The sequence below is a fragment of the Protobothrops mucrosquamatus genome, unplaced genomic scaffold (assembly GCF_001527695.2).
Source record: "Protobothrops mucrosquamatus isolate PMUCROS unplaced genomic scaffold, P.Mucros_1.0 scaffold681, whole genome shotgun sequence".
NCBI classification, from domain to species: Eukaryota; Metazoa; Chordata; class Lepidosauria; order Squamata; family Viperidae; genus Protobothrops; species Protobothrops mucrosquamatus.
In genome coordinates, this window is record NW_015386968.1 from 76782 (window position 1) to 92310 (window position 15529).

At 38.3% G+C, this 15529-nt stretch overlaps 1 protein-coding gene across 3 annotated transcripts; it reads left to right on the top strand.

Moving 5' to 3' along the window:
- Window positions 1-1482: 1482 nt before the first annotated feature.
- NUDT13 (nudix hydrolase 13) lies at window positions 1483-15469 on the top strand. 3 transcript variants are annotated; one of them, XM_015818102.1, is made up of 10 exons: window positions 1932-1959; window positions 2148-2269; window positions 2708-2810; window positions 4035-4174; window positions 5511-5618; window positions 7228-7334; window positions 10335-10460; window positions 11983-12094; window positions 13672-13826; window positions 14409-15469. In XM_015818102.1, the coding sequence occupies exons 3-10, from the start codon at window positions 2722-2724 to the stop codon at window positions 14595-14597; spliced, it is 1026 nt and encodes a 341-aa protein (XP_015673588.1). In that variant the 5' UTR covers window positions 1932-1959; window positions 2148-2269; window positions 2708-2721; the 3' UTR covers window positions 14598-15469. The 3 variants fall into 3 exon arrangements, with proteins under 3 accessions (XP_015673587.1, XP_015673585.1, XP_015673588.1); XM_015818101.1 differs by having other exon boundaries at window positions 1483-2269; XM_015818099.1 differs by lacking the exons at window positions 1932-1959; window positions 2148-2269 and adding an exon at window positions 1483-1764.
- The last annotated feature ends 60 nt before the right edge of the window (window positions 15470-15529 follow it).

Below are 15529 nucleotides of genomic sequence, written 5' to 3' on the forward strand. Positions count from 1 at the left end.
TTAATTTGTTTTTTGGACTGAGACTTACTTACTAAAAATATATTCGTGAAATGAAGACATTAGGTGGCCATAGGTCATTACTTTCACCACCCAGCTAAAAGTAATTTAAATATAAAAATGAATCACAGGCATCAGCAGAGAGTTGTATAGGCACCAGGGGAAATTACTTCTAAGTACTCCAGGTGTAACCTAGTTTTTATGAAAATCCATATATTTTATGTTTTAGTTGATACACAGAGAAGTAGTGCATCAGTCTCTCAAATCCCTTCCAATTTTATTTTGTTAATCCTATTTTTTGTGTGCTGTAAGACTTGAGTTGTAGCACAACAATAATTTTTTATGTGATTAAAACAATGAGTTTTAATCACAACAGTGTAAAGTCTATGGAACAATTAAAATTACATAACAATAAACAGTCCCCCAAATTAAATCACAGATTCATAAAACCAAGCAAAAGCAATAAAAAAGAGACAACTATTTTAAGATGAACCGAGAACAGCGGGGGTGAAGAAGCAAGGTGTCATCTATGAAAGTAAATAACTGTAGGATATTATTCTACTCTGCACCCATAGGGAATACCACTATCACATAGCTGACTATATTTCTTGGTTGCTCTTGTTTCTGTGGCTGTGCATTCTGTTTCATAAATCTGCCAATTTCACATTATTTGTAAGGAACTATTTTAGCATTGATAATGTTACCTAGTTGGGTAATGAAACATCTGCATGCTAACGATATATATGTTCTTTGTCTATGAAATATGTAAATTGCCACAATCTCAGTGACTCTAGTACATGTTCTTTTGGTATTTGGAACCTATCAAGACATGAAGAATTACAGATTTGGGGCTAAGGACTAGCTAAAAACGACCAGACAACAGTAGAAGAAGAAATTTGCAACTATGGACTGTTGAATGTATTGTCTGCCAATATTTAAATTACATTATATGGGGTTTGGTTTTATTATTTTTTTAATGAAGGAACAAGAAATCTTTTGAACAATATGGTTAAAACTTTTGGGGTTGTTTATAACAGAATTTGCTAGGAACCTCTTTTTCTTTTAATGTTATTACTTTTTTTAATGACCGTTGTATTTGAAATTAAAGTATACTATTCCATTCTGTTCTATATTGTTTTATATTGAGTTAGCTATTCTGTCTACTGTCAAGGGCTGGCTAGGATATTCTGGCTAGGGAATTCCACATAACTTCAAGCTGAAAAGGTTGTAAAACACTGGTCTGCATTGACTGTCTCTTGGCAATTCATCCTCGGGTGAAACTACTGTACATTCTTCTATTTATCCTAGAAACACTAGGAGCGTCTTTTACACTTGAGAGTAGCACTGGATCCAAACGGAGATACATTAACCCCAGTTTGCAGCTAGTTCACTTTCTTTTCTTATTCTTGAGCAGCCTATTTTTAAACCGGGTAACAGAAATCAGCGTTTGCTTTTTTTTTTCTTTTTTTTTTGCATTTGATCTTGGGCAAAATGCTTCGGAATCTGCGGAGTTAATCTTACAATTTTAACAACTCCTCCTTCGCTATTTTAATCCTATCCTAAGGGGAAAATCAGCAGGACGCTTAGCAGCCCTTTTTTTTTAAAAAAAAATTGCAACTTGTCTACCTCCAGCATTTAAAACGCACATAGGCTCACGTGCCTTGGGTCTACCAAGGCGAGGCATTATGGTCAACGTAGTTTGCGATAACAGAAATCTTGCTCCTTCGTGGCGGAACTGCAATGCAATACTTCCTGCTGGCGGAAATGGTAAGATCTGCGAGGCTAGTAAGTGGGAGGCGTGTGTTTGACTATCGTTGATATAAAATCACTACGCCCAATGAATGGTCACATCTGACCTTCTCGGCTCTATATTTAACTTTTGATTCTGCCCTGATTGTATGTTTCGGTGTTTTGCTGTCTCTAAAAGCAGAATCACATTTTTCAGCATTACTCGGATTAAAGGTTAGAAGGTGGTTGGGAAGTTTAAAATCTTTTACTTCCAAATTTAAAGATCCCCGTCTGCATTTTTTTCCCTCCCTTTCCTGATGTTGGTTTATATCCATAGCCTATTCTAGAATCCCTTAAAAGCATTAGTGTCGTAAACAAAAACAAAGCTGACAAAGGTTAACAAACTTGGTTTCTTTTTAAAGGTATTGTTTACTTTGAAATCCTAAAGACGTACACGGAGATACTGCATAACATTTATTGCCATTTTATTCTTAATGGAGGAGGGTTGCTTCGGTAGTCTCATAGTTTGGTATAATCAGCAGAGGTGAGTATTTTTGTTGTTTTATAGAAAGCAATGCCACTTGCCCTTAGAAAACAAGAAGAGGCAGCTGCAGTTGCTCACAGACACTACTACTAATAGTAAGTTCAGGTAGAGAGAGGACATTCAGAAGGCTTATTTATTTAGGGTTTTTCTTTTACTATATTTCAATCATTAAAGGGTTTTTAGGGGAGCTGGTAATAATAAAAACACCTAAAATCTAAACAACAGTGAAAGATAAAATAATAAATAATAACATTTGAGCTTCTGTATCTAAGTAACTGCTAGCTGCTGCTTCTAGTGTCAAGTAGTATGTAATAAGATATTTCTCATCTCCTCCCCCCCCCCCATTATGAATGAATGAATGAGATGCCTTTTTCCTTCCATAATCTGGTTAGGAAACTGGTAATTTACAGCTATTTTTATAACTCTTGTTTTTTTCAGTTGCAGCGTGCAAGATGGTTATAGCTTTGGCATGTCAAGTGGGATATAGAAGAACTTCAGCTCTGTGTAATAGGATTTATTCAACCTATGTCAGGAGAATGAGGTATGTATGTTCTTAGTCCATGAGAAGATAGGCTGGTTCTATTAAGTTTTCTCAAAATATATTAGCTAATAAGATAAATTAAGAATTATAGGACATTATAGTGAAGTTTTACAAAATTTGTGACTATAGCAGTAGATTTCTATTGTGGTCAAATACTTTGGGCTGTAGTGCTGCATTTATTTACAGAAGATAAAGCCATATTGAATATAATCATTCCCTTCCATATGCAGGAACTCTGCCAATTTTTAATCCACACTGCCCTCTTGTGTGTCCACAATGCTATGTAGCTCTTTGCAAGCTGAAGTTCGTTTAATTATTTAATGGAATTTATAGAGCTGCCAAATGTGACTCTGGGTGATGTATAGCTGAAATAAGCAATAATCCCTGCCCCTTATATAGCATTAAAAAGGAACAATATATAAAATATAAAATGATGAGCAAATGTGGTAATTAGTCATCCAAAAGGACACTCCACTTAACTTGGACCCAAATGCTGGGGGGAAAGCCACATCTTAATGGAATTTTTAAAGTTTTAAGATTTGGGTCATGTATAGGGGTGGAGACTATTCCTAAGGGACAACCTGGGAAAGCACATTCCCAGGTTCCATATAATCACAATATTTAAAGGAGGATCTGGAGCATGCCTTCCCTCTAGGAATGTGTGGAGTGAGCAAATATTCTTGGGAGCAGGCGGTCTCTCAGGTAACCTGGACCTATGGCATGTAGGGCTTTAAAATGGATCTAACACCTTGCATCGCACCCAGAACCTTTAGAGCAGAGGTCCCCAACCTTTTGGACACCAGGGATCGGTTCCATGGAGAAAGGTTTTTCCATGGACCGGAGAGTGCGTGGTTTTGTGTGCTGCCTGCATCCCACAGATGGGGCTTTGCTTGTTTCTGAGGACCGGTTGCTGGCATGCTGCAGCCTGTACCGATCCATGGACTGGGGATTGGGGACCCCTGCTCTAGAGAACCAGTGTAGCTTGCAGATAGTGGAATTACAACGGCATAATAATCCACCCTGTTGCATTCTGGATGAACTGGAGCTTCTGAATAGTCTTCAAGGAGAGTCCCGTGTACCTCAGCTGTTGCTCCAGAAAAACACTACAACACTATGTTCTGAACATACCTAACAGATTGTTTTATGTAGCTCCACTGAGTGAATGCAGGGAAGATTATTGTTTCGTCTATTCATGAGGTGCTCCTAATCCTTTCCCAATTACAGATACATGTTCAAGCTGAAAGAAGATGATGATGCTTGTCGGCAGGCCTATAATTCTGGAACTTTCTTCCTATTTTACAACTTCTCTCCCTTCGTGCAGCAAAAAGGAAAAGCGTTACTAGCCCCAAAGCTAAAGGCAGCAGGTATTTAGCTTCTGTATTATTCAGACATAATTCTACTAGATCAATGTTGATATTCCTGAGCTGTGCTTGATCTATAGGAATCATAGATTTGGAAAGGGTCATTGAGGCGATCAAGGCCAATCCTCTAATCAGAACAGTTAAAAAGAGGATTGGGGGGGCTCAACCTATTCTCCAAAGCACCCGAAGACAGGACAAGAAGCAATAGATGGAAACTAATCAAGGAGAAATCCATCCTAGAACTAAGGAGGAATTTCCTGAGAGAACAATTAATCAGTGGAACAATTTGCCTCCAGAAGTTGTGGGTGCTTCAACACTGGAGGTTTTCAAGAAGAGATTGGACAACTATTTGTCTGAAATGGTATAGGGTTTCCTGCCTGAGCAGGGGGTTGGATTAGAACAGTGGTTCTCAACCTGTGGGTCGGGACCCCATTTGGGGTCGATCGACCATTTCACGGGGGTCGCCAAGCAAGGCTGTCCACCATTTTTTTTGTCTGCCATTTTTTCCCTCTTTTCCGGCGGGTGCCTTACCTCCCTTGGGCTGGGCCAGCTGGTGGTCGGCCTGCTCCCTCTCTGCCGCTTGCCAGCTACGCCTCGGCCGGCGCAGGGGGCAGAACCACGCATGCGCAGCGCTCCTGGGCAGGGAAAGTCCTCGACTTACGACCGGTTGGGTAGTCCTCGACTTACGACCGGTTTAGTCCTCGACTTACGACCGGTTGGGGTCGCGGCATTAAAAAGGTTGAGAACCACTGGATTAGAAGATCTCCAAGGTCCCTTCCAGCTCTATTATTCTGTTAAAGTATTGTGAGAGGTGGCTTTGTACCTTCTATTTGACCACATCTAATGACGTGGAGACCATCACCACTCTATTTCATTTGGTTCCACCATAAAGTCTCTCTCACTGCTAAGAAGTTTCTTTTCTATCAAGCAATCAATTTATTTAGGAGGGGAAAAAACCTTGAAGTAGGAAACAAGGGCATCCATGACTTAATGTTACAAGATGTCAAAGATGTCCTTGCTTTCTACTTGCAGCAACAGAAGGTACAAAGCCACCTCTCACGATACTTTAACAGAATAATGATAGCAGTTTACGAGATGAAGGGAAGGGAGTTGAAGATCTTGAATAGAAAATTAAGTCTCGGTGCTCTTGTAAAGCTGCAATTGTTAGATTCCTTTGGGAAGCACTTTATTATAATGTTGCTTTCTATTCAGATTTATGATAAAGCATCTGTGCATTTGTTTTAGACTTGCTATACTAGATGGTAAATATGTTAATGAATCATTACAGTGGGTGGTGGTTGTATCTTTTGAGGCATCTCCTTATTCTAATATCTTTCAGAAATAAAAAGACTTTTGCAAAAATTTCAGAAGAGTGAGAAGATGATGGAGGAGTCCATGCTGGTGGGCTGTTCGGAAGAATGTACCCCATATTTTGCTCTTGACCTAGGTTAGAATTTGTATGCATAAATGCTAATAACCTGACCCTCATTGCTACACTATAAATCATGTGAAACAATCTCATATCCTAAGGATGTGCAAATTTGTCAATGTGGGAACAGTTAATTCCAAAGGGTTCTGGTATGATCCACCCAAACTGTGCCATTCCCGGCTTATGGTGGCAAATCCTCTGCATAGGAACTAGTTTGAGGTATTCTGGACCTTGTGCATTTGGTTCTCGAAAGAAAACTATTTTACAAATGAAGGCAAATATATGTGTCCCAGAATAATGTTGCAGGATCCAATCAAGCTTGGTCAGTGGGACCAGAGATTTAGTCCTCCGAGCTTTTGGACTTGTGCTGGGACTATTCCTCGGGAAACTTCTTTCTGCTGGAATGTGTTCTTTGGGCTATTCTATGTGTCATATTTATGTGCCTGGTTGGGTGTGGCTTTCTATTGGTTGATTGGCATGTTGATGGCCAGCTGTTAAAGTACCACAAAAAATCCCATGCAATGCACACATTCCAGCAGAGAGAAGTTCCCTGAGGATGGGCTCCTGCGTGAGTCTGAAAGCTTGTAAGACTAAACCTCTGGTCCTGCTGATCTACCCAGATTGGATCTTGAAAACTGTTTCGTATTTTTGGAGTATTTTGGGAGAGTGATAAAAAAAAACCCTCATTATACTTTTGTAATCCTCTACCATGCCTTTGCTTAGTTATTTTTTTAAAAAAATTGAAATTCAGCCATCCTCAGCAATCTTCTCTCATTTGTAAAATGAAAAGATTATAAGTGTGCAGAATAGTTCAAGGTGGATGCAATATATCGTCTTTAACCTTGTATTCATTAAATTGCACGGGCAATGCTGGTGCTCATTCATTTGCTTAGGAGAGAGATTTTTCAGGTGTCCTGAATAATTTGGTGGTATTTGCAAACTTGATTTCCAGTCTAATTATTTGTGTGTTCTCACCAAATACAACCGGACTTATATTTTATGAAAACATTGTTAGGTGTTTCTGAATTCCTTAAGTGCTGGAAGACTTTATGTGATACAGCACTTGCCCAGGACTCTTTACAAAAAATGGAATGGCATTTTGTATATGTTGAGTTTATATGTAAATATTCAGAAGATCAGGTCTTTTGGTTTACTATTTCACACTATATTATTTCTACAGCAACACTTTATTTTTCCAAATTTCCTAGAAATTAAAGTCCTGATCCTGGCCATAGTGTTCCTCTAAAAGTGATAGTGTATTATGTTTTTAAAGGTGATAATCATGAATTATATCAGGATATACAGCAGAAAATAGGGAAAGAAAGGGTATTTTCTTTCCAAAGCAGTATCTGTCTATTTAATGTGAGCCATTAATCTCCATTTCTGTGATAAAGAAGATAATTGCCAGAGCTATTAATCTTGCTCATACTACAGCCTATGCTTTATATAGAATTACTGACCCGAATAATGTTATGGAATGATTATTTAATCTTATAGTACAATTATTGGTTAACTGTATCAGCAACAGTATTAACTCTACAATAACTGTGGTTTAATCCATGGAAACGGCGTGGGGGAGGGGGTAATAATAAAGATGTTTGATTCCCACAGATTTATTGAATTCCAGGATCCTTGCCAAAATCTGCTGTTGAGTCTGAACTTGATGGATCCTTTGGAGAATTACAGAAAGCTTTCTTCCAATTAGAGGACGAAGATGCATCTTTGATTTCCACGGTATGATTTTATGCATAAAATATTGTAAACACAAATGACATATGCAAACATATATAATGATGGTAAAGAATTGTAAGCATTTCCAGAGGAAAATAGGAAATTGAGCTTCTTGATGTGGGCAATTTTTGACTGCTTGAATTTATGCTTTCTCTTTTTATTTTTCTGCCTTCTCAATTCTGCAAACTGCCCTTCTTTGTGTAGACCTTTTGGCTTCTGATCAGAATAGCTCAATTTTGCCAATATCATCCAGAAATTTTGATTGGAGCAAATCAATTTTCATTGATTGAAGAATCTGGAATCTGTCATATTTTACCCCAGTGACATTTATGACAAATCAGAGATATTTACTGCATTGTTCCATTGATTTATTAGAAGGAGTGAACATAAGGAAGAAGATCAGAAGTGATTGTTTGTTTGTTTGTTTAAAACTTTATTCCTTGCATTTGGCTATTATTTGTTTAATTGTAGTGTGTTAAATAGGACATAGGGGCTAGCATCATACACCACACTAAGTGATAAACCATAAATTGCAAATTGAAGAGGCTGACTTTAAAGCCAAAGTCAAGCAAGTCTCATTATGGCTTAAGTGTAGTGCTGGAACTCAATCATCCAGCTTTTTATTATATAACAACACCTTTCATTTTGATGTGGTCAGGTATTCAAGATAGGATATCACTTCTCCAACTTCAGTGTGCCAGGCCCAGGTATGGTGACAGCTGTTACTGGCCACATTTTTTTTTGGAGTGGAAGTAACATTACTGTGCTGTAGTCACAGTTCAATCCCAGGAAAGGCCTGGCAATAAATTATGAGGATGAAGATTCATTCTCCAGGCTTGTGGGTTGGTTTCCAAATGTTTCGTTACCAGGCTAGATAACATATTCAGTGGAGTTTAGGGGATATCAGTGTTCTTCTGTTTATAAGGGCTTCCTGTGGTCAGTAAATCTTGTGATGGGTCAAGTGTGAGTCATCAGTGAAAGTCTTGTGATGGGTAGGTTATATCAGGTGAGAGTCATTGGGAGGTGAAGTTCTGATTGAGGGGGCCTTGCGTGGGTTGGTTGAGGGTCTGTGCTGTCTCTGGTTAGCTGGTTGTAGGACACATTGTCAACTGACACATAGACCTGCAACCAGCCTAAGAACCCCTCAGAATCCAAATCAACCACACAGCCAACCACAAGACTCTCACTGATGACTGACACCTGACCCATCACAAGACCCACACTTGACACACCCACACCTGACCCATCACAAGACCTACTGACCACATGAAACCCTTACAAACAGAAGAATACGGACTAACATCCCCTAAACTCTGCTGAAGATGTTACCCAGCCTGGTAACAAAATGTTCAGAAACCAACCCACAAGCTTAGAGAATGATCCTTCACCCTCATCCTACACCCAAGCTACATATATTTGCTACTATTGCAACCATAATTATGCTTCGAATATTATCTGAGTGGATATGGCATCCAGTAATGGGATATTCACAATTCTATAGCGCTAATAAGTGCTGGAGAGACTGAAAAGAATCTCTTATGGAATAATTTATTTTTATGACAAGTCTTTCTGGCAAGCCTCTTTTTGCAAGGAATCTCATTTAAGGAAACTGTAGTCATCACACACTACTATGAATGAGCTAGACTAGTCTCCAGAATTCTGAAATCTGCCCAGTTCTGCATTTCTTAGCATTCATACCCAGGACTCCTCTCTTTAGCCCAGCCCTGGAAAAAACAAAAAGTCTTTTCTGTCACTCAGAAATTAACAAATCTTGTGCTGGCTCTATACAGAAGCTACTGTGTTTTCCCAAAAATACGGTCTGGTCTTTTCTTTCTTTTTTTTGCCTCCAAAAAAGGCACCAAGTCTTATTTTCGGGAGATGTCTTACTCACCGACAGCCCCGCCCAGCAGATCCACTTCTGGGGCTGAAGTTCTGCAGCTGCATTCTGGCCTGCATTTTGCAGTCAGGCCTTTCCGGAAGGCCTCTGCAGCCAAGTACCGAGCTATGGATTCAATCTATAGCTCGGTCCTCGGCTGCAGAGGTCTTGCAGAACCGAGTTATGGATTGAATCAATAGCTCGGTTCTTGGCTGTAGAGGCCTTCCAGAAAGGCCTGTGACTGAGAAATGTAGGCCTGGCTGCAGAAGACGCCACCGAAGAAGCGGGCTGGGGAGGGGAGGCCTGGCTGCAAGGTAAGTGGGTGCGGGGCGCATGGGGCAGATTCATACCCTCACCCCGCCCTAGCTTGATTTTTAAGTGTGTGCCTCGCCCCAAAACTAGGGCTTATTTTTGGAGTAGGGCTTTTATATTAGGCCCACCCCCAAAAATCAAGTTAGGCTTATTTTCGGGGTAGGCCTTACTTTCGGAGAAATACAGTAGCTGTATAGTCATACAGTCTTGCATTGAGAAGAAGGTTTTAATGAGAAATTTCCTCATTAAGTCAAGCCAGATTTCTAAAGACAAAGGTAAATTTATTGGGAAAGGGGAGAGCTTAAAGGGGAAGCAAGAATTGGAACAAATTCCAAATAAAATCAATGCAAACAATCTAGCTAGAGTAATTACTTACAGGTAGTCCTCAATTTACAATTATTTGTTTAGTGAGTGTTCGAAATTACAAGAGCATTGAAAAAAATTGCCAACAGTTTTTGACACAACTATTGCAGTATTTTCCATGGCCACGTGTTCACAATTTGGATGTTTGGCAACTGGCATGTATTTATGGCGGTTGCAGTGTCCCAATGATCACGTTTTGCAACCTTCAGATAAGCAAAGTCAATGGGGAAGCCAGATTCACTTAACAATTGTGTTACTAGCTTAACAGCTACAGTGATTCATTTAAGAACTGTGGCAAAAAAGGTTGTAAGATGGGACAAAACTCAACCGCTGTCTTGCTTAGAACAGAAATTTTGGGCTCATTTGTGGTTGTAAAGTCAAGGACCACCTGTACTATGTTTTTGCCCAATCAGAGCCTTTCCTATCCTGACTCACTGAATTGATTTTTGTAGTCTCAGGCACTCCTTCGATGGCATAATAATAACCAATATTGTGGCAAAACCGGAGAGCCCACAGTGAAGAATTTGGCTGGGAGCAAACGAATTTGTCATAACAATGGAATCATCTATTATCCACAGGTAAGCCTCTGAATGGAAAAGAACATACCGTATTCTAAAGCCATAAAGGCAGCCAGCAAGATTTGTCCATGCTGGCAAAAGCTTTTTGTAAAGATATTTTTTTAAAATACTAATTATGACTTACCCTTGGGATGATTCTTGCAGAATAGGAAAGAAAAACATTATTTGTTTACTTTGAATTAAGGCTGGCTACATTCCCCAATCTGTCTAAAGCAAGTTTGACGCTAATGTGTCACTTCTGTTGACCTCTAAACACTGGGAACATGCAGAAAATTCCCTCTGTCAGTCAGTGCTCCTACCAGTGAGCAAATAACCGCATGAAGTTCTCGGGTGCCAGTAGAATAAAAATCTTGTCACCCACTCCATCCAAAATGAAAAGAAAATACATTGTTAACTATCCTCCCCCCCCCCCCACACACACACACCATTTACAGCTTAGTTCATATTCTGTGCCTTGGCTTGTTTATAAGGAGAAAAATAAACAAAACATCCACGCACACAAGCAGTTGATAAGAGAGGGAGCTTCCAGGTTGCCAAACCATCTTTCTGCCAGTGTGTTTAATTATCCCTGTCAACTGTTATGATGGAAGAACAGCATGTTGTATTTCTGCAACTTTATGTCTTTCCCAATAGCTGAAAACCAGTTTATACAATATTGTGGTTTTAAAATGAAGGAAAGTGAATATATGTTTCAGATGACTAGGATGCTAAAAAGTGTATCAGCGAGAGGGTTGCTGGTAGTGTCCAGAAGTAAAGATTCCCAACAGTAGGAAAATTTTCTGTCTACATGTTCTATAGAGCAGCAGGTTTACAAGTAGAACATTAGAGGTATTTTTATTTTAAGTAAATTACAGTAATCCCCTCCCCCCTCAACATTTAGCTTTCAAAGCTAGCTAGCAATATGCTATCTTTTAGATCCAGATTAGATCCAAATTGGTTTCAAATTCGCAAAGCCCTTGTGTGGAGGTCCCCCATTTTAAAACAAAATAGTTTGATTTCCCCAGCTTCTGCTTGCACCTCCATGAAAGAAAACCTGCAGAAGGAAAAGAAGTCCATCCTGAACATGAATTCAGAAATAATTTAGTAATGCTCTTTAGGCAGATAGGCTCATGCTGTGAAATTTGAAGCAGCAAACTCAAGGTATCGTTCTCAGTATGTATTAAAAATATGAGGATTTTGGCTAGGTAGAACCAAATTCTTTTCTTATTAGAGAAAAGTTCTTGACTTCTCCTGGTTTCTAGGTCAGCACCTTAACCATTACACAGTTATCTCATCTACTCTGGTCGTCAGTCTTTTCTTTTTTTGCTTTAGCTAGCAACAGCTTTAAGGTTGATCCTGATAGCAGGATTACGTGTTTTGGCTGTTGTTATTTTGCTCCAAGGTAAATGTAAGTGAATATTGTTCTAGAAATCTCTCTTGCTGATCCCATATTCCACACTTGTGTTATTTTTTGTTTGAATTGCAACTTCATGTGGTAGCTGGCTAATATAATCATTGTCCTGATGTGTTTGTGCCTTTTTAGATGTCTCCAGTGGTTATCGCATTGGTGTCCGATGGGAGTCGATGCCTACTTGTACGGCAGGCATCATTTCCTAAAGGGATGTACAGTGCTTTGGCTGGCTTCTGTGACATGGGTAAGACAGCATGTCCACAGTACGTGTTTTAATGATAGCCTCTGAAATGTAACTTCAGAGCGGTAACCCACTCAAAGCAGAGATGATATATGAGCCTTAACTAACTAGCTCATTATGTTGCATGTAATTGTCATATTGTTCAAACTTGGTCAAACAAGTTAATGGATGTATTGTGTTTTTTCTGAAATGAATCTAAGAAAAGGAGGAAATTAAGTCAGCACGTCAAGTATCTTGATAAATTTAGAACTCAAGTGAATCAAAATTTTGTGTTAGATTAGCCTACTTCAATCTGATGCCCTTCAGATTTGATAGGTCTGCCACTTGCAGTTGTAACACAGGTTGAGATCAATTTGGCTAGGAATTATGGGAGTTCAATCCCATTATATGGATTGTGTCTGTCTCAATATATCTTCAGGACATTTGATTGGGGAGATACGTTTTATTTTAGCCATTGATTTTTAATAATTATTTAGCCTAGGAAATAGGCATGAAGTAGGTTTGTTTGGTCTTGGCCTAGTATGTTTTTTCTGCCCAGTATTTATGGTTTGCAAACCATGATTTCTGGTATAGCATATTGTATGAACCTAGCTTTTTTGATGTTACAAGACATCAGAATTATTCTCCAAAAATAACTAGCTAATGGAGTGAGGTCTGTATGAATTTAAAGATATTGTAATCTAAATTGTCAACCCTTTGATACAGCCTGCATTTATACAACATGTATAGCTTGGTTGCTGAATTAATTTGTTTTTTGACTTTGCTTTAAAATATTGATTCATAAATTTACCAAATACAGTGAATTTGCTAAAGTAAAAATCTAACCATTACCTAATCCTGATCAGTTTAGTATGCTGTGTCATAGTATCTGCCAGATCTTTACCTAATCTGTTTAAGTTTGTGAATATAAAATTCGAGTTATGTGTTTGGTAAATTGAGGAAATCCTCTTTTATGACTCAAACCAAGCATCTTCTGTTAGAACAGGACAATAATTAACAAGTTTACATTAATTATAAAAATAAAAGGCAATATTTTTGTAAAAAAAAATACTGGCTTTTAACTGCCATAAAACTGGCAGTGTTAGTAGATAAATTTCTAGAAATTTAATTTAAAACATTCATACAGTATAGCTAGTTATTTTAAAACAACCCTGTGTGGCTTACATATAAACAGTTCATTAAGTATTTTTCTAGTTGGCTTTTCTGCTGACATGCAAAAAAGCTAGCCTAAATGGCATTTAAAAAAATGAAAAAAAATGAAATACATTTTCTGAAATAAAGCAAAGTAATGGCACTTTGGTATTTATAAGGTAGTTGTGTTAAGGTGGTGGCAGATAAACTCTTCAAGCATCATCATGATCATGCTTTCATGAAATTTTGATGACTGTTGGCATATGGACAATACTAGGTAAAAATGTCAACTCTACTATCAGTATATCATAATCCATTTTTTTTTAAAAAAACCTGATACTCTATTTTCATATGTTAGAAAGAGATTTTGTGTATATGCTATCAATGCTAAAGAAAAATATAAAGGTATTGGGTATGAAGACATCCTTCATTTTGTTTTCTGCCTTCAGGTGAGAGTCTAGAAGAGACAGTCCAACGCGAGGTTGCTGAAGAAGTAGGCTTAGAGGTGAAATCTCTCTGGTATTCTGCATCTCAGCACTGGCCATTCCCAAATAGCATCCTCATGATAGCTTGTCATGCATTAGTGCATCCCCTACAGAGCAATGTAAGAAGGCTGCTAGAATCCTACTCTGTTTTTATTTGATGCTAGTTTATGAATGAGAACCTAACCTTTCTTGAACTCAGCTTTCCCCAATTTGATGCCTTTCAGATACAATATGTTGGACAACTATTCCAATAACTTTCTGGAATTTCTGAATGTTATAATTCTATGCATTTTGAGGCCACTGAGTTCCACACTAACTGACAAATAATCACTATTCACTTTGATTCTTTTCTAGTCATGCTGCCTGGTGAGCATATGATTGTAATAGTCATGGATAGCTATTAAATTATATCATGAGCCAAATATTTCCTTGACAAGATCACTTAATGTACGTATCTTACTTTGTAGCCTCTGTAATATTTTTCTAAAGCAAGTTATAGGCTGTTCTTTCACTGCATGTGGGAAAAGTAGCTTGGTGCAATAAAGTCTTGCTGAACCTATGATGAAGGAGAGATTTGAACTGAAGCAGCACTGTGTTGCTACTCAGTTTTAGTTGTAGCTATGGCTAATGCACTAATAAACCTTCACTAGAAGATGACAATTTAAAAAAAATGCTTTGATTTTCAATTATTTCATTTGCAGTGTACAATAAATACTCAGGAGCTTGAATCTGCCAGATGGTTCAGCCATGAGGAAGTGGTGAAGGCACTTGAACGAAAATCATGGCCTTCCAAAGAAACGGATGACAGAACCTCTTTTTGGGTGCCACCTAAACAAGCTATAGCTCGTCGGTTGATCCAAGAATGGGTGAAGCAGAAAACGTCTCCTTAGTTTTAAAAAATGTGCAGGGGGGGATGATGGTAACTTTATAACTGATGTCTTTTTTGCAGTGGTCCTCCATATTTTGTGGAGTAAGTACTGGTAAACCATATTAGATCTTTTGACATGTTGTCTTGAAAATTCACTGCTGTAGAAATCATTGAATTGGTTTGGAACAAGAGGTTGATATTCCCATATAGTAATAATATGTAGCAAAACCAGTCTAAACTTCTATTCCTTTTGGAAACTAATAAGATTTGGGAGTATTCTTGGGATTTCTTAGTAAAGCCATTTGTGGGCAAATCTGGACCTTGAATTCCTTGCTTGTCCTTGGAAGCATCCTGGCCATGCCACCAGTTGGGGTTGGGAGTAGAGTTAAAATTCTTGACCACCAGGAGACTATGACCAATTTTGTCCTTATTGGGATTCATCAGGTCCACATAGCCATTATAGTTAGTATTACTCTTACATGGTTGACTCTCCTCTATCCGTTTGACTTCTCTTCCCTCTTTTTAAACAGATGCCTCCTGTCTCTAAAAGTAATGCAATTGTTTACTAAATATACAGTGCATGTTCCCCAACCAAAGTTCTGTTCTCTCATTCTTCCTGTGAGAATTCGTGTGAACTTAAAGGATTCTTATAGGGGTGAAGGAGAGTTCATCATTTATATTTGAAAAGTTCCTAATTATACACACAAAAGCAAAAAGGAAAAAAGCAAGCCAAAGATTGGGGTGGTTGTTAAATTTACCCAACATACTTGACTGGGTGAGCTAAAGATGTAAAGACTACTTTCAGCTAACCTGCTAATTCTGCTTAGTTTTAACCTTCTTTAATTTGTTTTTGGTTTGATTTGTGGGCAGGGGCTAAAAGCAGCTCATTCAGGTAGGTTATTTTATGTAAAAATAATAAATGATTTAGTTCAGTAACCAGGTTAAAGTTGTGTG